This window comes from Pezoporus flaviventris, unplaced genomic scaffold (genome assembly GCF_033815535.1).
Source record: "Pezoporus flaviventris isolate CSIRO_AGI_PZ_B2104156 unplaced genomic scaffold, CSIRO_AGI_Pfla_v1 ptg000001l, whole genome shotgun sequence".
NCBI classification, from domain to species: domain Eukaryota; kingdom Metazoa; phylum Chordata; class Aves; order Psittaciformes; family Psittacidae; genus Pezoporus; species Pezoporus flaviventris.
This window is the reverse complement of record NW_026892549.1, coordinates 31,179,505-31,199,241: the sequence shown is the minus strand read 5'-3', so window position 1 is coordinate 31,199,241 and position 19,737 is coordinate 31,179,505. Positions and strand designations below refer to the sequence as shown.

The window sequence follows — 19,737 nt, the reverse complement described above, 5'->3', positions numbered from 1 at the left end:
TTTATACCTAACCTTCCTTTTTCTTTTAATTTGTCTTATTCAGCATCAAACTAAGAACAAAATCTAATTGTAGGTACACAGAATAAAAGACATCCCCTGACCCTCAGAGCTTTCATTCTGAGTAGATGAGTTGGACGGGGATGGAAGAAAGGATAGATGACAGTAAAAGGGACAGAAACATTCTAATTGCATGTCTTTGGAATTTGTTTTTCATGTAGGCTTTTGTGCAGTGGGGCTATTTTGGGAGGAAGCCAAAGAGATACAAAGGGCTGGGTGGGTTGGGGTGGTGTGGAAAAACTAAAGTGAATTGACAGTTGGTTTTGGAAAGAGAGCCTTCAGAGGAATGCGACAGGCCTTTTGGCAGCCATGCTTGTATGTGGTCATTGCCTGAGTTAAGCTGGCTTGTCTGTTTTCAGTTCCTGCTTTGCTCTCCTAGTCTGCCTCTTCCCTGGAGGCCTCATGGGACCTCCTATGGTATCTTCCCCTTCCAGTGGCAGAGGGGCCTCCCTACCTTGTTTGTAGTATTTGGTGTTTGATAGCAGTGCAGTTCACAAGGCTTATTATTCTTATTTTCAGGCTGCAATAACAATGTGATGTTACTTATTTTCTAGCCATCAAGGCCTGTACCTGTGGCAAATTACCCTCATTCACCTGTTCCAGGAAATCCCACACCACCTATGACTCCAGGGAGCAATATTCCTCCATACCTGTCACCTAGCCAGGATGTCAAACCACCATTCCCACCTGACATTAAACCAAATATCAATGCTTTACCACCACCTCCAAGTGAGTAGCAAACAGAATGCCGCCACAGTCATTTACTGTCTCTGTCCTCTGCCACATATATTTCAGAGTCTGGAAACTAGCTCTGATTGCTGCTCTGGGAGAGGCTGATTGTTGAAGTTGTGATAGGTGACCTGCACAGTGCAGGGTTACTAGAAACAGTGGAGAGGAAAACAAAAGATTGCTATCCCCTCCTGAAGTAGAATATCAGAAGTGTTCTTCCAGGTTAAACTTGTAAAGATTTTACTTCTGAAGTATTCCTTTGGTACACTTCCTGAGGATAAACCACTTGATTTTGTGTTGTGCTATGTGTGCTTGGTAGGCTTGTTTATTGTATGAAATTTCACTGTGATCTGTTTTGTTCAAGGGCAAAGCCATTCATTGAACATCTTTGCAGAATAGCGTGAAGTGTGAATATTTATAGTGGTGTCTTTATTGTGATCCATATAGGCTTCTTAAGAATAGTCAGTAGTAGGCCAAAAATTGACATATGTTCCTTTCAGAGCCACTCAACGTCACAGCTGCATTTGGCTGGGTACAGGGCAGGAATAACAAGATCTCTCTGGCTGTATACTATCACAAGATGCCTGAGGTTCTGAAGTGACTGATAGACAATAGGAGATACCATTTACTAGGAAGTTAGGAGAACCTTTATGTTTTCTGTAAAATAACTGCTGCTGCATTAGCACTTTGCAACCTGTCTTTGAGGTCAGGATAGGTGAGAAATAAAGTAAAAGGTGGCCTGCAGTATTATTTGAGTAAGAGCATAGTATTTAAAGACATTCATACTTCATGGATCAGCTGTAAGTTTACCACAAGCCGTCATGTTGTGAGATCAGATTGTAATTAAAAACAAGTATCTTTGGTCATTGGATAGTTTCAGCTGATGAGACTGTTGAAACTGATTGGGTAATGTTTGCTGTTCAAACCAGAGAAAATAAGCATTATCACTGTTTGCCATAATAGAGAGATTTGTTGTCAAGTCTTCTGCCAACAGAGTCAGCCTGGACATAGAACCTATCCAGTAACAAAAAACTAGGAATTCTTGCCAGGCTTGGTTTCTGTTCATGGTCAGGATGCTAAGGTCCAAATGTGAGGTGTGGGAGAATAGAAGACTTTGTTTTGACGTCACAATCAGTTTGAGCTCTGTCACTCATATCAGTTTGTACCTTGTGATTTTCCTTTAAGTGTGTATGAACCTGCTTAGACCCAGTAGCAGATCACTGTGCCATTTGTTACTATTCTGTATAAATATACACATTATTATTGCACTGCAGATGCTAAAGGGAAAGTTCACGCTTTCTCTCCCTCTTCGATCCCAGCCAACCACAATGATGAGCTGCGTCTGACGTTTCCTGTGAGAGATGGTGTTGTACTGGAGCCCTTCCGGCTGGAACACAACCTGGCAGTCAGTAACCATGTCTTTCACCTACGGCCAACTGTTCATCAGACGCTGATGTGGAGGTAAGCTGTCTTGCAACCAGTGATGCAAGGAGGCCACATGAATTCCACTTAGATTTGCCACTTACGGATAACTCTCGCCTCTCACTTTTCAGAGACAACATGTTCTAAAGTGCCTCCTCATCTGTGTGGCATCTCCTTGCTGATAGCACATGGCACACAGTGTCTGAAAAATCACTGCAACCCTTCCATCCTTTCTGCTGGAACAGGTGTTGGACATGGATGACCAGCACCATTACAAACTTCCATTTGGGAGACTCTGAAGTTCTAGGTGCTTTCTGAAATGCTAGTTGCAGGAGTAACTGTGCAGGACCGATACATAAATGGTGCAGAGTATCTAATAATGAAAATCAGGCCCTCTAAATCAAGGGCCTGATTTAGAGACTTGGTAAAGTCACTTGGGAAATACAAGTGCTTAAATCTGCCAAACTTTAGAAACTAACTTCAGAAGTTCTGCGCTCCCCTATGATTACACTAAGGACAGGTCAGAGATACTGGAACATGGCTTTCCACATACAAAAGCTTCTGGATTTCACTTACATCAAGTACTTCCTTCCAGCACAAAGGTGGTACATTCCTGCATTTAATGTAGATCTGCATAAGTGATTCCAGGTTATGTCCTGATTTCACCATTTTCATGGAAGGGCTTTAGATCAAATGACTGTCAGAGCCTAAATCTTTTTTATCTACTTTCAAATACCACAGAATAATTTTGTCTTGTTGTTCTGTTTTTCTCGGGAAGTATCTCAGTGTTATCCTGAGGTTGCTGATAAACATTGCTTTAATGTTTAATAAAATGTTTAATAAAAGGCTGCTGATAACACTGTTTGAACCTGTCTCTGTGCACTGTGAAGGCTGGTTAGTTGCTCAGGATCTTTATGGAGGTTGTTTCTCAGGTGTAGCAGCTGAGAGCATAAAATGCAGCATCCTTCTGTCAGCACATTTTCTGTTGCGCTTGTCTTGCTTTCAGTTTCTTCCCATGCCTGGACCACATACCCCCTGACCTTAGTGGGAATGGTAACTTGTAGCTTCAGCTTTTTTCCCTTTGAGGATCTTCTTCCCGTTCACTGGAATCTACTTGAGACTTCTGTTTTCATGTTATGGAGGGTGTGAGTTGGGCAGAGGTGCACTCAGTTGTCTGCTCCAGGGATGAACTCTGCCTCTAAAACTGAGGCCTGATGCAGGATACAGGAGTCCTTGCTGCAACGTTGCCCCCCTACCGTGAGGTAGCCTTGGGTGTTGGGAGGGAGGGAGATTGCAGGCAGACCACATCCAATAATTAACACCTAACTTTGAGGTCAGTTATTGCTTACTTGCATTTCATTATCATGGAGTACTCGCAGCAGAGGGAGTTTTGGCAGTTATTTGCTAGTTGTTATTAATAAGTAATCACTACTGGGGATTGTGTTGGCTCATTCAGTAGATCTGTAGTGCTGCACTGAGGCATGAGGCTGTTTCTTAATATCTGTTCTTCCTTAGCTCACCAAGCACATAGCCTTTATTTAAACTTATTTTAATGAAGACTCATAGGTAAACTGTGCTCAGGTCTGCTGTTTTGAAAAGCTTGTTAATAGTGGGGAGAACGGACGGTCCTGTAATGAAGTCATTTCACATTTAATTCAGGGCTGGATGGACTCCAGAAAAATGAATTAGTCACATGTGTGAATGGATTTCAGTTTTATAGAGAATGGTGGAATCAAGCCAATTTTGAATATTTGTCTGCCAGTTAAAATATTCAGCAAAACCTCTCACATGTACACACATAATGAATAGCAATGCAGCTGATTTTCTCCCCACTGAAACTTTCCATGGTTATGAGAAACAGAAAGGTTGAAGGCAGAGAAAATGTCTTCTTGAAGCTGGTTCAGTCTTAGCACTACTTGGTAATTAATAGAATCCCACAGTGGAGACACTGTGTGCTGAGAACATGAGGGTCTTCTGCACTCTGTCACCACTTTGTGACATTCAGCAGGCCTGCTCAGAGTCCTCTGGAGCACACTTAGTCTTGCTTGTGTTTTATGTCTGAGGTACCAAGCCTTGCTTCCCTCCAGGTTTGGGTGACTGCAGTGTATTCTCAAAAGGTGGGAATCTCCAGTGGATCTTGCAGAGAGAGCTTTCAAAAATTGGTAATAAAATATTAGAAAAAGCTGCAAAGACTTCATATGGATTGATATGGGTTATGTTGAAAGATCAGCTGATTTGTGTTCTATACTTTTCTGTTTAAAAAAAGAAGTAATGTTTTTATACAGTGCTAGATCTTGATGTTTTGACGTCCAGAAAAGGTGATGTTAACTCAGAATTGAATCTCTGGTTTTGGAAAATGGCAGTTAAGGTGATGATCACCTGAATAAGCTGTTTATGGATCTTACAAAGATACTTTCCTTCAAGCAAGATGAAGAAACGAGCACCAAGATTTTCAAATCTAAAAGATAAACATTCATCTGTCTTTTGCTGTCATAAACAGCAGAATCCTGACATTTCAGTTCAGTTTTTCATGTTCTTTTAAATTTCTTCTTAAAATTACTCATTCCTAACACAAGGTTAACATCCACGTATGAAACTGAAGTCATAGTTTTACCCACTGAATTTGTGATTAACTTAATCTCAGCCTCTTCAATTTTTGGAGGTGTTATAAAACTCATTTTTGAGGAGCTAAACAGTGTGCAGAAGTTACTATTGGAGAGGTGGGAGGAATTTGTGCTCTGAAAGAAGGTCTGAATTGGGTAGATTTAATCCACAGCTGTGTTAATTTGGAATAACAGAAATGCAGGTGGTGAGATACAGAGGTCATTTTATCTGAGTTCTTTTACCTATTCCAAGGCAGGATTAGCTGTACTTGTGTTTTGTCTGACAAGTGTTCATTCCAGTGCTCTTTTAAATGCTTTGAAGTGAAGTATCCACAGTCTTCCAGCAGAAAGCGCTGCAGCATGTTGCTCTCTTGTTCTTAGATTTTAGCACACAGGAAGGACCTACTGAATGTTGTCATTTTTCTTTCTGCAGGATGACTTCATGGTCTAGTTTTGCAAAGTGGTCTGATATGTTCCCTTGGAGAGTTCTTTATAAGTGTAAAATATTAATAGCAAGTTTGTGTATGTTTGCATCAGTAATTCATCATGACTTGCTTCTGTTAAGGGCTTTTATGAAGTATGTTAGATCCTTTACTGGCAATAAGTCTAGAAAAATAATCTGATTGATGAAGAAAAAGCTTTCCTAGCATCAAAATGACCTTCCTCTGCAATGTGAACACAAAATTAAGGAAGATTTATTGATTGTTATACAGGTCTGACTTGGAATTACAGTTCAAGTGCTATCACCATGAAGACAGACAAATGAACACAAACTGGCCAGCTTCAGTCCAGGTCAGCGTTAATGCAACCCCACTTACCATTGAACGTGGTGACAACAAGACATCTCATAAACCTCTGCACCTAAAGCACGTCTGCCAGCCAGGAAGAAACACGATTCAAATTACAGTCACAGCATGTTGTTGTGTAAGTACACTGAGCTCATGGCTGCAGCTGCTGATGCTGAATTTGCTGTTTAGTACTGTTTGCAAATGTTGCCTTAGCTGAAAGAGCATTACTCTCTTTTTTGTCCATGCATTTTTCTGGAAAGGTGCTTGTTTGATGATGTTGACACAGTTGGAGTGCTAATGTGGAAATTTTTTCCACTGAATTATTGCAGAATGTAAAGGAGTCCTTGTGTCTCTGAACAGGCTTGTGGTCTAGGGGAAGATGGGAGTTTGGTCTCCTACCTAATTAGTGTGTGGCTGTGTAACAAGGCAGCTAAAGTGTATTAATGTGCAAGCAGATGATTGTGATGCTGACTGTTGTCTGGTGCTAATTTCTTTTACTTAGAGTGTTAACCTGAGTGTGGTTTGACATGAGAATATCAACAGCATAATCATTGGTGGTGGTAATGATTTTTTTTAATATCTTTTTAGATGAAAAATACATTCTATGATGCAGTCTAGACCATGCAACTTTCCCCTTTGTTCTTTCCCATAGTTCCACTCTTGGGGATGAGAACTGTATTTTCTATGCAGACGGTTGCACACATACAGTTATGAGCTTTTGACTGTTCTGTTGCCACTGACAATAAAGCAAGCTGCTACCTCTCCCAAGGTTGCAGTGTGAGGCACTTTGACAAGAAGCCATTCACTTATTTTGCTTTACTTCATACTGATGTTTCTCCACCTAATGTCATTTATTTGATGGCTAAGAGCAGAGACAGCATGCTATGAATCACCAATGAGATCTGTGCTGGGGACAAAGATTCAGCTGGTTCCAGAAGCATCAGCAGCAAGTCATTTTTTGCAACTTCAAACATAGTCTGAGGGCAGGCAGGGAGGCTAGACAGTGTCAAAGAATTCAGATTTTTAAAAATAGCCCCTGACGTCAGAGATGAATATGTCAGCACTATGTATTCTTAATATTAAGGAGGGAGAAAAATGTAGAAAATCTTTGTTTCTTTAGAGCGCTTGTAGATGCTATGCTCCTGGAGCATGGAACAACATACTATGCAGTGTGCAGAATATCCCTAAGGGAGCCCGTATGCACGCAGAGCAGATCCAGCTTTCATATTTAAGCACCAGGCTCTTACAGAAGCCATGTGTTCAAGGGAAGAACGCCGCTCTGTTCAGCAGTGTATTTACTCTGTGCGTTTGGTTCTCTTGGTAACAAAATGCATTTTCTTTCAGTCACACTTGTTCGTGTTGCAGTTAGTACACCGGCCATCAGTTCGCTCTGTACTTCAAGGTCTACTAAAGAAACGCCTCCTCCCAGCAGAACATTGTATCACTAAGAGTGAGTTTCCATTTTGTGTGGATGATGACTTTCCAGGATGCCTGTGTTCAGTTGTGATAAGCTATTTCTGCGCAAGATTTACTTGCTTATTAAAAACCTTAAGATGTACTTCTCGGGAATTTCCAGAACATCATGTGAATAGATTAAATCCTCAGTATCCTCAGATGTTGAGGCCTATTTGAGAGGGCATAACAAAGTACCAAGGACACAAGCTTACTTCCTAATGAGGACTTTCCCATTCCAGGAAAATCTCTCCAGCTTTCCCTCATACTTGTTTTTGACTTTACCTAAAAGGCCCAGGTAGAAGGATTATTCTTTCTTTAAGGCTGCTTTGAGCGCTTGTACAGCACATAATTTGGTTGGGGGTATAGCTGATTTGCATGTGTGTGGTGGTTTGTCTCTTCAGGAGAATATCCTAAATTACACAGAATACATTTGTGTGGATAAATTATCCACTACATTGGCCCTTAACAGTTGATGTGTTGGTCTTTCAGATTTCTATGTTAGAATTTACAGTACACTTGTGTTTTACACATACTCATACTTTCTTCCTAAACAGTAAAGAGGAACTTCAGTAGTGTAGCAGCTTCCTCTGGCAATGCGACACTAAATGGGGAAGATGGAGTAGAGCAAACTGCTATTAAAGTGTCTCTGAAGTGTCCGATCACATTCCGGCGGATTCAGCTCCCAGCAAGGGGTCACGATTGCAAGCATGTACAAGTGAGTAGATGCCAGTGGCCTGTCAGTATTCCCTCAGCCATGTGTTGTTATAGTACCTTTAGCTTAGTTATCCTAAGAGAGCACCTAATAAAATGTGATTTCTTTGTGTTTATCGAGCTAAATAATTAACTGTGCATATATTTAATGTGGAGGGAGAAAGTAAGCTTTTTGGTTTAGTTTTCAGTCCTCCTAGGGTTTTTTTCGTGACAGTTTTACTTTTGACCCAACTGTTTCAGTTAATACGGTATTTTCCTTTGATTTCTCTTTTTTTCTTCTTTCTTTCTGATACCTAGTGCTTTGATCTGGAATCTTACTTGCAACTGAACTGTGAAAGAGGAACTTGGAGGTGTCCAGTATGCAAGTAAGTGCAACCATATTACATGAAATGCAGTTGGCAGACCATTTGACCAAATTCAGATCATACTTTAGGTCATGGCAGGAGAAAAAGGAAGTGCTAGAAGTAAGGTGTATATAGTACATTTATCTAATAGTATAAAGTTCAGGGAGAATTCTTGCAATGCTTCATAAACTGTGGGAATGCTCTGGATTATTAGAAACTTAAAGCCATCTCTACAAGTCTCTAGTTCAATCCCATCTGTGCCAGCTGGTGTTAGGTGGGCATTGCAGGCTGAAGACAAGCTTGTTTCAGTGACTATCCATGGTTGATATGTACCCTAAAATGCAGGTATTTTCTCTGCACTGCCTGAGTCTTTCTATGTTTGGCTAAAAATACCACAAGAATTGAATAATTTACTTCTTAATTTATGTATTCATACATCCAGGCCAAAATTTTTGTCCTATTTCTCTGAGTATAAGCACCTGCATTCAGATCTAAGTGCCTATGTAACTAAATCATTTCTTGTTTTGTTTTGTTCTGTCCCCATCTGTGCTGATCTTAAGTAAAATAGCTATAATACATGGTTATTTTGAAGCCGTATTACTGTGTAGCTCAAAAAAAAAAATCAATTTAAAAAGAGAATAGTGCTAGCTGATGTTCACAGGAGAGATCTGCTGTGTTTGAAAAGCTTTTTAATTAACAATGTATTTCAGTAAAAAAATTATTCAAAGCATGTGAGCAGCTTGTGTGGACACATGCAAGTAGATGTATTCTTATCTCATCTGTTTGATATAGAATACTATTATGGTGGTAATGCAGATGTAGAACTAAAACTGTTTGCCCCACATAATTCCTAAAATATATGTTACAGATGTTGGTGGATCTCAGTCTGCTGATTTCATCACTAATCTGTCCTTTTCCCATTCCTCTTTCATGCATGTGTAGCAATATTGTAACATGAGGTTTGGGTTTTTTTTATCTTTCTAGTAAAACCGCTCTACTGGAGGGCTTGGAGGTTGACCAGTATATGTGGGGTATTCTGAATGCTATACAAAAGTAAGTGAACTTAATCATTTCAGATATCCAAAACAAAGCAACTGGGAGATATGTTAATGAGTACTGAGATAGTCACACCAAAGTAGGTCTTAGATTGAACTTGAATATTCTATTTCATGGGTCCTCAGTGGAGCTGGTGATACAGTGAATCAGTTTCCATCTACTTAATAGATTTGGTTTGGGTTATCTCCTGATAATAGATCAGGATATGATGATAGATGTGATGATATCGCATAAATATGTTTGGGTTTTGTTGTGTGGATAAACACAGAAATGTGCTCCCACCGTTGCCTTTTTTAAAACTTGCTTTTGGAGCACACTTGAGGAGTGAAAGATCATGAGGTTGTATTATACTAGAGCATTTCAGAGCATTTGTTACCATGCAGATTCTTATGGAAATTCTATCAGAATTGATTTAAAAAAAATAATAATGTGCTAAAATGTTCACATTATTTTACAGCTCAGAGTTTGAAGAAGTTACCATTGATCCAACTTGCAGTTGGAGGCCGGTCCCTATAAAGTCAGATATTCACATCAAAGATGACCCAGATGGCATTCCCTCAAAAAGATTTAAAACCATGAGCCCAAGCCAGATGATCATGCCAAATGTAATGGAGATGATTGCAGCTTTGGGTCCTGGGCCATCACCTTATCCATCCCTACCTCCTCCTCCAGGAGGCAACAACTCCACTGAGTATGGTAACCAAGGTTAGTTTTATACCTTTGTGCACACAGGTGGTCACCTTAGAAGTCAGTGGTTCAGTCAGCTTTGTGATTCAGATATATCAGTGCATCTTCTCAGAGACGTGCATAAGGAAAGGAAATTATATACCTGCAGTTCTGAAATTCTGCATCAGTCTCTTCATTTAAGATTCATGTGTTTAGAGGGAAATATATTTTAGTCAGGAAATAGGTACTTGTCATACTTATTGCCATGCAGCCCTCCCTGAATTAACAAACATTGTATGTTGCTTTAGATATTCAAGGGCTGCCACAATATACATATTCCCTAATTTTTTTCTGTCCATTTTCCTGCTGTTGCACTCTCATTCAAGTGAAGGCTCCTAGTGCTACAGAAGTTACAAAGTAGAGAACCTGACCCATTAATTAACTCTGCTGCCTGGGACACTGAGTTTAACTTGTGGCCAGGTGGGTGACATTTGGTAGGCTAACTAGAAAGGGAATGATTTCTAAAGAGCTTTTAACTGTTTTGCAAACACCTTTGAATTAGAAAATTACTTTTGAGTTCTTCTACCCATGTGCTGCCAGATTGAGAAACAGGGAATTAAATACAGGCAGCAGAGATACATTTTCAAATGACTGGTATATTGTGAAAAACTCAATTATAGTGACAATTCTGAAAATATGAAACCAGAGACTGTTGGGGTTTTTTTGGTGCAAGTAATACGATACGACTCAGTTCAACTCTGGGAAAAGACCAAACTGTTCACACCATCAGAATCCCCAAATTGATTACAAGGTGATACATGTGGGTTTTGCAGGCATTTGAAGAAAAATATAGATTGCATGCAAAATATGGTTAATTTTCTCCAATGACTGCAAAACTGATGACAGACGATAAAACTTTTCAGGTGTTCAAGCAGATGAATGATTACTATAACAAAGCCAAGAGCACCGAATCACAAATATTTCACTCATTTAGTAGGAGTGAAGTGCAGTCAGAGTATGAAAACAGCCATCTATTCTTCATAATCTTTCTACTTTATAATCAGGAACAGACAGGATGGTTATGTAAAATGAGGTTTAGGGTTTGTATAACAATTGCTGCCTAGACTGGTATTTTCCTGCCTTCGCCGTGGATCCTGTAGAAGAGGTAGTCATTGCTTCTCAGAGGCCTGACTCATCGGTGGCAGGTGCAACCCACACTTTTCTGTTTCCCCTGCAATAGGCATATCATTGCAGAGCACCAGGTTATCCTAAATGTCTTTATAGGTCTGTCCCTCAGCATGTGGCACAACTCTGGCTGCAGAGAAGGGCATACTGCTGCATGGCTGTAACTCCCTGGGCACACTGCCTTGCATCTGCGTTCTCCGTCAATGTGCCCACTGAAATGTAGTGTTTAGAATTAGGTAATGTCCTTGGATCAGCAGTACTCTAGAGTGAAGCAGTAGTAGTATTACAACTGTAGTATACGTTTGTTTGTGTTTGACAGTATGCATACTGAAGTTTAATTTCCAAATATAACAAGTACTCAGTAATACAAGGCCTTATTCCAGCTCCCTGCTATTAATCATTCCTGAGAAGCAAGGCAAGACCAGCTATATTCTGCAAGACTCATCCAGTTTGCAGATTAACAAAATGAGAACTAGTAAAGCTCTGCAGTATTTACATGATAGATCAAAGTCCTGACTTCTTTGAGAAATACTCTCACACGGCTGATGACTTCTATTCCTCTGAGATTAAACTTCAGCTAGTGAAGCTGTGCTAAAGAGCAAATGATGCAGCTTCTTCAGTTTGTCAAACTCCTGTCTTGACTTAAAGCTGCTTGTACTTCAGCTGACAAACTGCAGGCTCTCCATGCACGCTCCAGAGTTATTCTGTTATTTTGGAGCTCAGTACCATCCAATTCAGTTGCTTACATGAAGCAGCTGATTGGGTTTAGTTCAGTTTTTGCTCTTCATAGCAAATAAGCCACCAGAGTTGGTATCTCAGTTGGAAGTGTTAGCACAGGGATCTGGACAGAAAAAAATAGGAGAGTAAAATTTCTGTACTGGGATAGGTGCTGTCTTTAGCATTCAAGTGAAGATCACTGGACTGAGGTGGGATAGATCAAAACATACCATTGATGGTTATACAGTATTTGTCCTGAGGATCCACAAGGAACTCCAGCCTTGTTGCTATATGGTAGATGTCTGGGGGTAAATCCAGATCATTTATTATCAATTTGTGTGAAATTTTGGTGCTTTGAAGAACATTGTTTCAGGCTGAAGATAGGTGGATTTCATAGTCAGTTTTTCATTATGAGTGTGCATATCCACATGCTGAAACACAGGCTACAGGCATCCAGTTTGCAACTGAAAACAAGACTAAGAGATCCAAGAGTGGAAAATCTATGTTATAATTGCAGACAGTCAAGTGAATTTTACTAAATTTTGTGGGAAGCATGGAGAATTGCATCACAAACTCCAGCTGGACATGAAGGCCTCTTCTGCACTTAGTGGAGGTCGTCTGTTTATACCACAGGCAAGGTAAAACAGACGAACTGATACTGTAGCATCTTCCTGATACAGTTCTGTCAATTAGCTTCATCAAAAAAGGGAGCAATGGTACAATCTGACTGAGTGTGTAGAAGCGTAGACTAACACAGGTGTCCTCTACCTGATTTTGGACTTGGGCAGTTTCAGTTACGCCAGGATGCTTCCAGATGCAAATATTCCATGGCATTTAATGCCCCTTTTCACTTCTTATCATGGTTAAATTTATGTGGTGACTTGACTGTAGTTTTTCAAAATGTCAGCAGTTTTCAATTAGTTACAATATGTATATGAAAGCTGAGTGCCATTTTTCCCTTCCCATTCCTCCAGCTCACTCCAGCAGTGGGGAGCACAGTGTCGTCATATTCAGTGTTGCAGTTGCCTTGTTCTGAGCTGTGCGGGCAGGATGCTGTGCTGTACAGCTCTTACAAAATACTATGGGAGATCAATGTTGGGTAACAAATAGTTTCTTACATATCACATCTGTTTCTCTTTTAGGCAACAGTTACCAAGGTCATGGCAATTTTGACTTCCCACATGGGAATCCTGGTGGCACGTCTATGAATGACTTCATGCATGGGCCACAGCTGTCACATCCTCCAGACATGCCAAGCAGCATGGCAGCTCTTGACAAACCCCTCAGTCACCCCATGCAGGAATCTGTAAGTAATGGTGCTGTGCACGTAGGTTTTCATTTGTGGGGGTAAGGTGCTCTCATCCAGCTAATGGACTTGCCTCCTGTATTGCTTTTACTTTCCGTGGATTCCTCACTTTGGAAGTTCATGAAATAGCGTAGTCCTGTGGAATGCAAAAAAAAAAATGCTAGTTTTAGTTTCTGGCCTTTTTGAGGTTTTGGAGAAGCATTTCTGAGCTTTTTGAATTGTCATTTAGGCTTGTTTATCTGAAAGAGAGAACTTGGCTCCGTGTGCTCGTGTTAATCATTGTGCTTTGCTCTGACACCTGAAAAAAAACTAGACTTCATTTCCTAGGCCAGCAGGATCTGTGATTATCCATCTTCAGGAGACACCTTGTTATAGTAAGGCATTGACTGACTTCAAAGCAGGGACAATGGCTTTGTCCCTGAGGGCAAAATTTGCATCAAAGCATTTTGAGGGGAGTTCTACCCAAGTAGCATGAAAGGCACCTTTAAGCTGTTGCAAATAGGCTGAGCATTTAGATTTCAAGGGGAGATGCTGCTGCTGGTGTGAGAGTGTATCAGGGTAAGAGACTAAAAAATGGAGGTTCCTTGGATCCCAGAAGGTTAGGCAGAGCAGTGCCTTGGAGAAGCAGCTTGCTCAGAGCACTGAGTTTTATATACAGACCTTTATATATCTCTAGAAAATGGAGTACTGCAGCAGCTAGGTGATAGAAAATCCAGCAGAAGTACTTAGCTCTTAGGCATGGCTAGTCTTCTATTTTTTTTTGTGTGGGGTGTGAGTGTATACATCCTTTTATGTTCATTTAAGTTACAGGGCAGGGGCTTTATAGTGTGCTGTTACTGCGCAGGAAGGATGTTTAACTTGACAAGTCATCTGTGCCGTGTCTTTAATGAATACTAGAAAGTACAGTTTCAGAATGTAGTGAGGCAGTGTGGTAGCAGATGCTCAGCAAAAGCCTACTCAGCCAATGTCTTCTCTAGCCAGCAGTGGGTTTCCCAAGGAGGATGGTGAGAAATAGGAAGGGGGAGAGAGAGAATTCTTAGCACTTGGAGAGAACTCAAGTAACAAGACTGTCTGCAAAGGAAGAATCCAGAAACTGTAATGACTTTACCTCTTTGCAGGCTAATAAAGGAAAGAGCAAATATGCTGTAAATTCAGTTTTACATTGTCAAATTCCATGTGCCCAGCTTAAAGAGCAGTCTGAGTTACCTGCATCAGAACCAACCATACAGTATTAGAATATAGTACAGAGGGGAAATACTACCATCTTGAACCCCTCACTGCTACTTTCCTTTGAATCAAAGCCACAGGGAATTATTTTTTGCTTCCTATTACCTGACACCAACTCTTGATTTCATCAGTTAACTGCTATACCTTTACTATAGTAGTTGCCCCAGTGAAATTTCCGAAGTGGTAGGATATGACGTGGTTGAATATGAAAGTGAAAATTTTGCAGCTTTCTGACAATGGGACTGCTTACAGATAATAGCAAACATGAAAGCTGCTAAAGGCTGTGCATGTTCAAGAGCTGTAAGAGGGTATGTGGGCAAATGTTAATAGATTTTTGGTTCTGTGGTCCAGTCTGTAGCAAATCTGATAACTTGTTTATGATATCTGGCAATTAAACCTTTGCCTCACTTCTCCCTCGTCTATCATGATATGCAAGGTATGCTGTTGGGAACATGAGGCAGTGCTAAAGCAGGTTCCACCTAATTTATGTCAATGGTTGATTTTTTCTAATGAGGATCAGTTTTCAGGTCTGTTAGCACAAGGGAATTAGATTGACTGTGTCAATCTGGCCATGCAGTCTTTAGGCTGTGTTTGGGGACTGCTAGTGCTCCCACAGAGCTTTTTCGATATTAAAAAAAATCTCTGATTTCCTCTTTCTTTTTCTTCTTCTCCCTTTCTTCTCTGTCAGAAATGAACTGTTTGTCTGTAGCAGGCACTCAGGAAAAGCAGCTTTAAAATTACTGCTTTTAGAGAAATGCATGCCATTAGCACATTCCTGAATGGCGTAGCTGAATGTCTTTAGACAGACATTTCTGTACAAAAATATCTAGAAATCATATTGCATAATTGAACTAAGGTTTTGGGTTGTTGCCTGTGCTCCCGTCTGGCTTTCATCTTTTCTTTTTACACATTTAAGGTGTATTTTATTTTCATCTACTATTCACTTTGACTGCTTCATGTTTACAAGGTGAGTCAGGATCAGATGTTCAGTCCTATTAGACCCAAAGTTTGTCTCTAACTGGAGCTGAACATTGCTGGGGAAGTTCCTAATTCTCCCGTTATGAAGATCTATGTGGTGGCCTTTGTGTAATGGTAGGCAGAGAACGTTGATTTCCCCCGGACATACTCCATAGATCATTCCAGGAAATGCAGATGTGTTTGCCCAGTGTGGGTAGGGCTGGGTAACAAGGGCTGGATCATCTGAAATACCTTCTCTCAAACCTGCTGTTACACAAGAAGAAAATCAAGACCTGAAACATGGCTAGAAGCAACATTTCTTCCCCAGTGTAGTGTTGTGAACTATAGAACTGATGCTTCTAAGTCAGTGCTAGACTGTGACAAAACAGCTGCCGCAATCATATTATGTTTGATTTCAGAAATTGTAAACAAGTTTTAGACAAAGGTAGCTGTAGCTTGGTGCTTATTACAGACATTGTAAGGAGTGGTGTGTGACTGAGCAATGGATGATCACGCCATAGTTTCATAGACTCAGTGAGGTGAGCTGGTGTTGCTGTAAAAAGTCATTGCTCTTGTTTCTGTTTTCACTTTTCCTCTCTCTCACGCCAGCACAAGTGTCATTGCAGCCATGAAGTGATGTGGATCCAGGTACTGATGTGATTATGAGCTAATTTGGGGCAGGGGGATAGTTGAGCTTTGCTTCTTGTCAGCTTCCCAGCTGAGTTCACTGCATGCCTGCAAGGATTAACCCAATGACAAAGGCATGAATGGGAAAAGTAGTGAGATCAGCAACAGGGCAGGAGGATGGCACCTTTCAGTGGTTCTGCCAGCTAACCCTGCAAAAAGGTTGGTAAAACTATGACCCCAGTAATGGAGAGAGAGATAAACCATCAACTTAACCAGCTGATTTTTGTTGCACTATCAGTTTTATCCGGAGAAGAAAAGAATATTGTTCTGTAGCTGGCAGGTCCCATTGCTCTCCAGCTATACATCTCAGCACTCCTAGAGGTCACTGTTGGGCTCAAAAAGAGTTGTGTTTTGTGCTATTAAGCTGAAGATGTACTTTGGTCTGCTCTAAGCTTTTCTTTTATAGATAGTAAATGTTTTAAGAGTGCCAAAGTTTACATTCCTAAAAACAAGAGGAATTACCTTCCTATATAAGCAAAGGCAACTTTGTTAGACTCCATGTTCATAGTGTGGGTTAGTGTTTTTAAAATAAAACAGTGTGAGTTGCAGATGTAAGCTGATCGTACACAAAGTGTACTGATTAGAATGGTTCTGCACCATAGCAAACTTACCATTTGTAAGATGAATGCAAACAGAAAAATGGTGAAGCCCTGAGCATTTTACTTTCTCACAGGGAGGCTGGTAGGCTCTGTGGCCTAAGTTGAGCAGATTTTGAACCTGCAATGGCTGTTTAAGATGATGGTGGCCCTCAGTCTTACAGTGGACAATTACTCCCTATCTAGCATTTATCTCAGGACCCAAGATGCTGCCTTATCACCAAAATATTTATATATAAAAATGCTTGCCTATATAAACATAATGTAGACTTTCTAACCTGCTTATTTGTTTTGAAATATGTCTGTGAACATATGAATGCCCTTGGTTCAAATATTGATCTGAATATGGCATCTGACACCTGCTTTGTGCATTCAGGGGTGAATTTAAGAGACTATTCAAGATGATCCTGTTTTGTTTTGTTTTCCGGGAACCGCTTTCCCACTTCAGCAACACTGTCTTAAATAGCTTTTTACTTTTTGTTATTATTAAGCTTTCTCCATCTCCATGTTACACACATCCTTGATGAATGAAGAAAAAAGTACTGTTTGAATAGCATCTGCTTTCATTTTGACTTCTGTAAAGCTTTCAGGCTGCAGATTGACTTTCAGGTGTGGTCTGTGGGCAGATTTTGTACAAGTTTACCCCTAAGGTAACAACAGTAACATTGAAGAATACTTTTCAGATAGTCAGACTGTGACCCTAATGGAGTGAAGAGTGTGTATTGATACTTTTTAACAGTTACTTTAAAACACTCCTTGGGAAATACAAATGCAGCCTTGCAGATAGAATCCTGCTCATTTCCACCAACCATCATATTACTAAGGTATTGTAAAGGATCTCTATATAACTAAGTATGACTGTCCCAGTGGATCAGCATTCAGGTTTCAGTTTTCATAAGAGTGGTGAAATGTATTTTTTTAATGCTTAGTTCTTTATCTTTTTTGGGTTTTTTTGTGGGAACATTTTAGTTAAGTTTTGTAATGACCTCCCTTTTGCTTTCCAATACTGAAGATGCATATATAACCTTGCAGTTTACTGTGATATCAAAGGGTCAATGCTGACATAGCATTTTGCTGGTTTCTGTTGGCTTGGCTGAATGAATTTCATGCTGTTGTTGTATGTATATGTCCTTTTATTTCAGCTCCACTTGTGGCAACATGTAGCATTCCTCAAAAAATGTTTACATTTTTTGCTTCTCCATATACCCAACTAACACGAGACATCTGATTCTGAAGCATTCACACACTTCTTTCTCATGGCACCAAGGTCAAGCCCCAGAGAATCCCCTAGCATTAAATGTGATATGCAGTGGAAGGAAGAATTGGGCTTGTGCATTTTTGTTGCTTCTTTGTCATGTGAGAAAGGTTTTTTCTGCATTATTCTATTACAGGGCTTCGAAGATGAATATGGTTTGGTAGTTTATTCCCCATGGAAAATGTAATAAATACAAAGCTTTTGCCAGAGAACTTATCCACAGCATGGATACAAAATAAAATTGTGATTATTAGCTTAGTTTAAGCTAATGCCTTGTCAGCAGGTATGCAGCCACCCACAGCAGCTCTGCTGGTGGGGGGAGCTCGCTGGCTTGTTTCTTTGTCAACCATCAGACCCCATGAATATCAGCAGGGAAAATCTTCAGCCCTTAAAATGGGTGTTGCATTCTGAAGAGAAAAGGAGGGGAGGAGTGGGAAGGGCTGGTGTTTGCAAGATGTTTGTATTGAGTTGAAACACAAGTTCTATTATCAGGAAGCTACCCAGTAAGGGAGCTGAGCAGCAATGCTGCATTTTCTCGGATAATCACTTTCCTGGCATAGGAATTGTTATTCAACAAATTCTCCTTTCATTCATGAATTTTTTTTTTAGGACAAAAGCGTCTGCCTTGCTAATGCTGAGCTATACCCATAAGCCTTCTTCCCTCCTCTTTGGGGTTGCATCTTCAGGTACAGTTTCCCACATCACAAGGAAGCAAACCAACAGCGCAAATCCAATGTGTTTATATCCCCTTAGCAGATAACCTTCAAAAAGCTGAAACACTTCCCCAAGCATTGGGATATGGAGTATTTTTTCCTGATTACATTTTTTTTTCTTTCTTTTGTTGCTTTTGTCTGTTCATTTGTTTTTGTTATGTCTTTTTTAATTTATTTTAAGTTACTTCTTTTTGTAACATGCGGTTTCAGAGTCAGGCACCGCGAGCACTATACCTTGTGGCCTCACTTTCTTTTCCTGCTTTTTTCCTCCTCCGCAGATCCCTCATCCCGGCAGCACTGATCAGTCCCATACTTCCATGCAGCAAGGTTTGCACGTCCCTCACCCCAGCAGCCAGTCAGGGCAGCCATTACATCACAGCGGGCCTCCTACCCAGCAGTCCCGGCAGCCACCCCCGGCCGCTTCTAGCAACCATCCACACAGTGACCTGACCTTTAATCCCTCCTCAGCCTTAGAGGGTCAGGCTGGTGGACAGGGAGCACCCGACATGCCGGAGCCCTCGCTGGATGTAAGTCTGTGTCATACTATCATCTGCCTGCCATAGCGTGTGCTTTGCATCGCGGCGGGAGGGCAGGGAGGGTGAGGGAATGGAGAGCTGCTTCCATGGCACATGCCATCCTTTCATGCTTTGGTACATGGGCGCAGGTGCTGCAGCCGAGGTGACAGGGCACTTCTGATTTGCTGGGAGAACAGTTCTGGTTTGGGCAGCTGTGTGGCACGTGAGCCATAGCCTCTTCCTAGCCCCAGGACAGGCATTTCTTCAGACAGCAGTCCAGGCACCAGGAGGGGAACCATATCCTCCCTTCCCCCTCATCGCTGGATGGGAGCTCCCACATGTTCATGTAGACTCTCTAGCCATCACAGTGCCTGAATAAGAGGAAGGAAACAGCTGTGTGTGGCTGACTGGTGGAGCTGTGCCAGGCAAGCTGCATGCTGAGCCCTGCAGCGTGCCCTGGGCAGTGGGAAGGCGATCTGTGCTTGCCCATGCTGAGGCACTATCCCTGCTCCCTGCAGCCAAAACCAGGCTGTGCCCATCCGTACCCGCTTGTGCAGGCAGCTCAGCAGCACAAGTTCTTCCTCCTGGTGTGCCACATGGAAGAGCAAACAAGGATGTCTTCTGGCTCCTCAGTCACTATGGGAGGAAGCTCACAATGAAACAAAGATAAACCTAGTTTTAAGGCCAGAAGTGATCTTGCGTCTCTTACCATCCATTCAGTGGAGTCAGAAGTGAATTATCTGAGGTA

At 41.1% G+C, this 19,737-nt stretch overlaps 1 protein-coding gene across 11 annotated transcripts in view; it reads left to right on the top strand.

Moving 5' to 3' along the window:
• ZMIZ1 (zinc finger MIZ-type containing 1) overlaps positions 1-19,737 on the top strand; it is a 344,473-nt gene that overhangs the window by 317,376 nt on the left and 7,360 nt on the right. For 8 of the 11 annotated variants that reach the window (XM_061450341.1, XM_061450321.1, XM_061450356.1 and 5 more), the window contains 10 exons: positions 612-786; positions 2,061-2,247; positions 5,525-5,735; positions 6,944-7,049; positions 7,609-7,769; positions 8,063-8,130; positions 9,094-9,162; positions 9,623-9,870; positions 12,876-13,039; positions 18,753-19,001. In XM_061450341.1, the coding sequence (XP_061306325.1) occupies positions 612-786; positions 2,061-2,247; positions 5,525-5,735; positions 6,944-7,049; positions 7,609-7,769; positions 8,063-8,130; positions 9,094-9,162; positions 9,623-9,870; positions 12,876-13,039; positions 18,753-19,001 (1,638 nt within the window). The remainder of the gene's footprint in view (positions 1-611; positions 787-2,060; positions 2,248-5,524; positions 5,736-6,943; positions 7,050-7,608; positions 7,770-8,062; positions 8,131-9,093; positions 9,163-9,622; positions 9,871-12,875; positions 13,040-18,752; positions 19,002-19,737) is intronic. The other 3 variants (XM_061450410.1, XM_061450365.1, XM_061450374.1) reach the window with 2 other exon arrangements.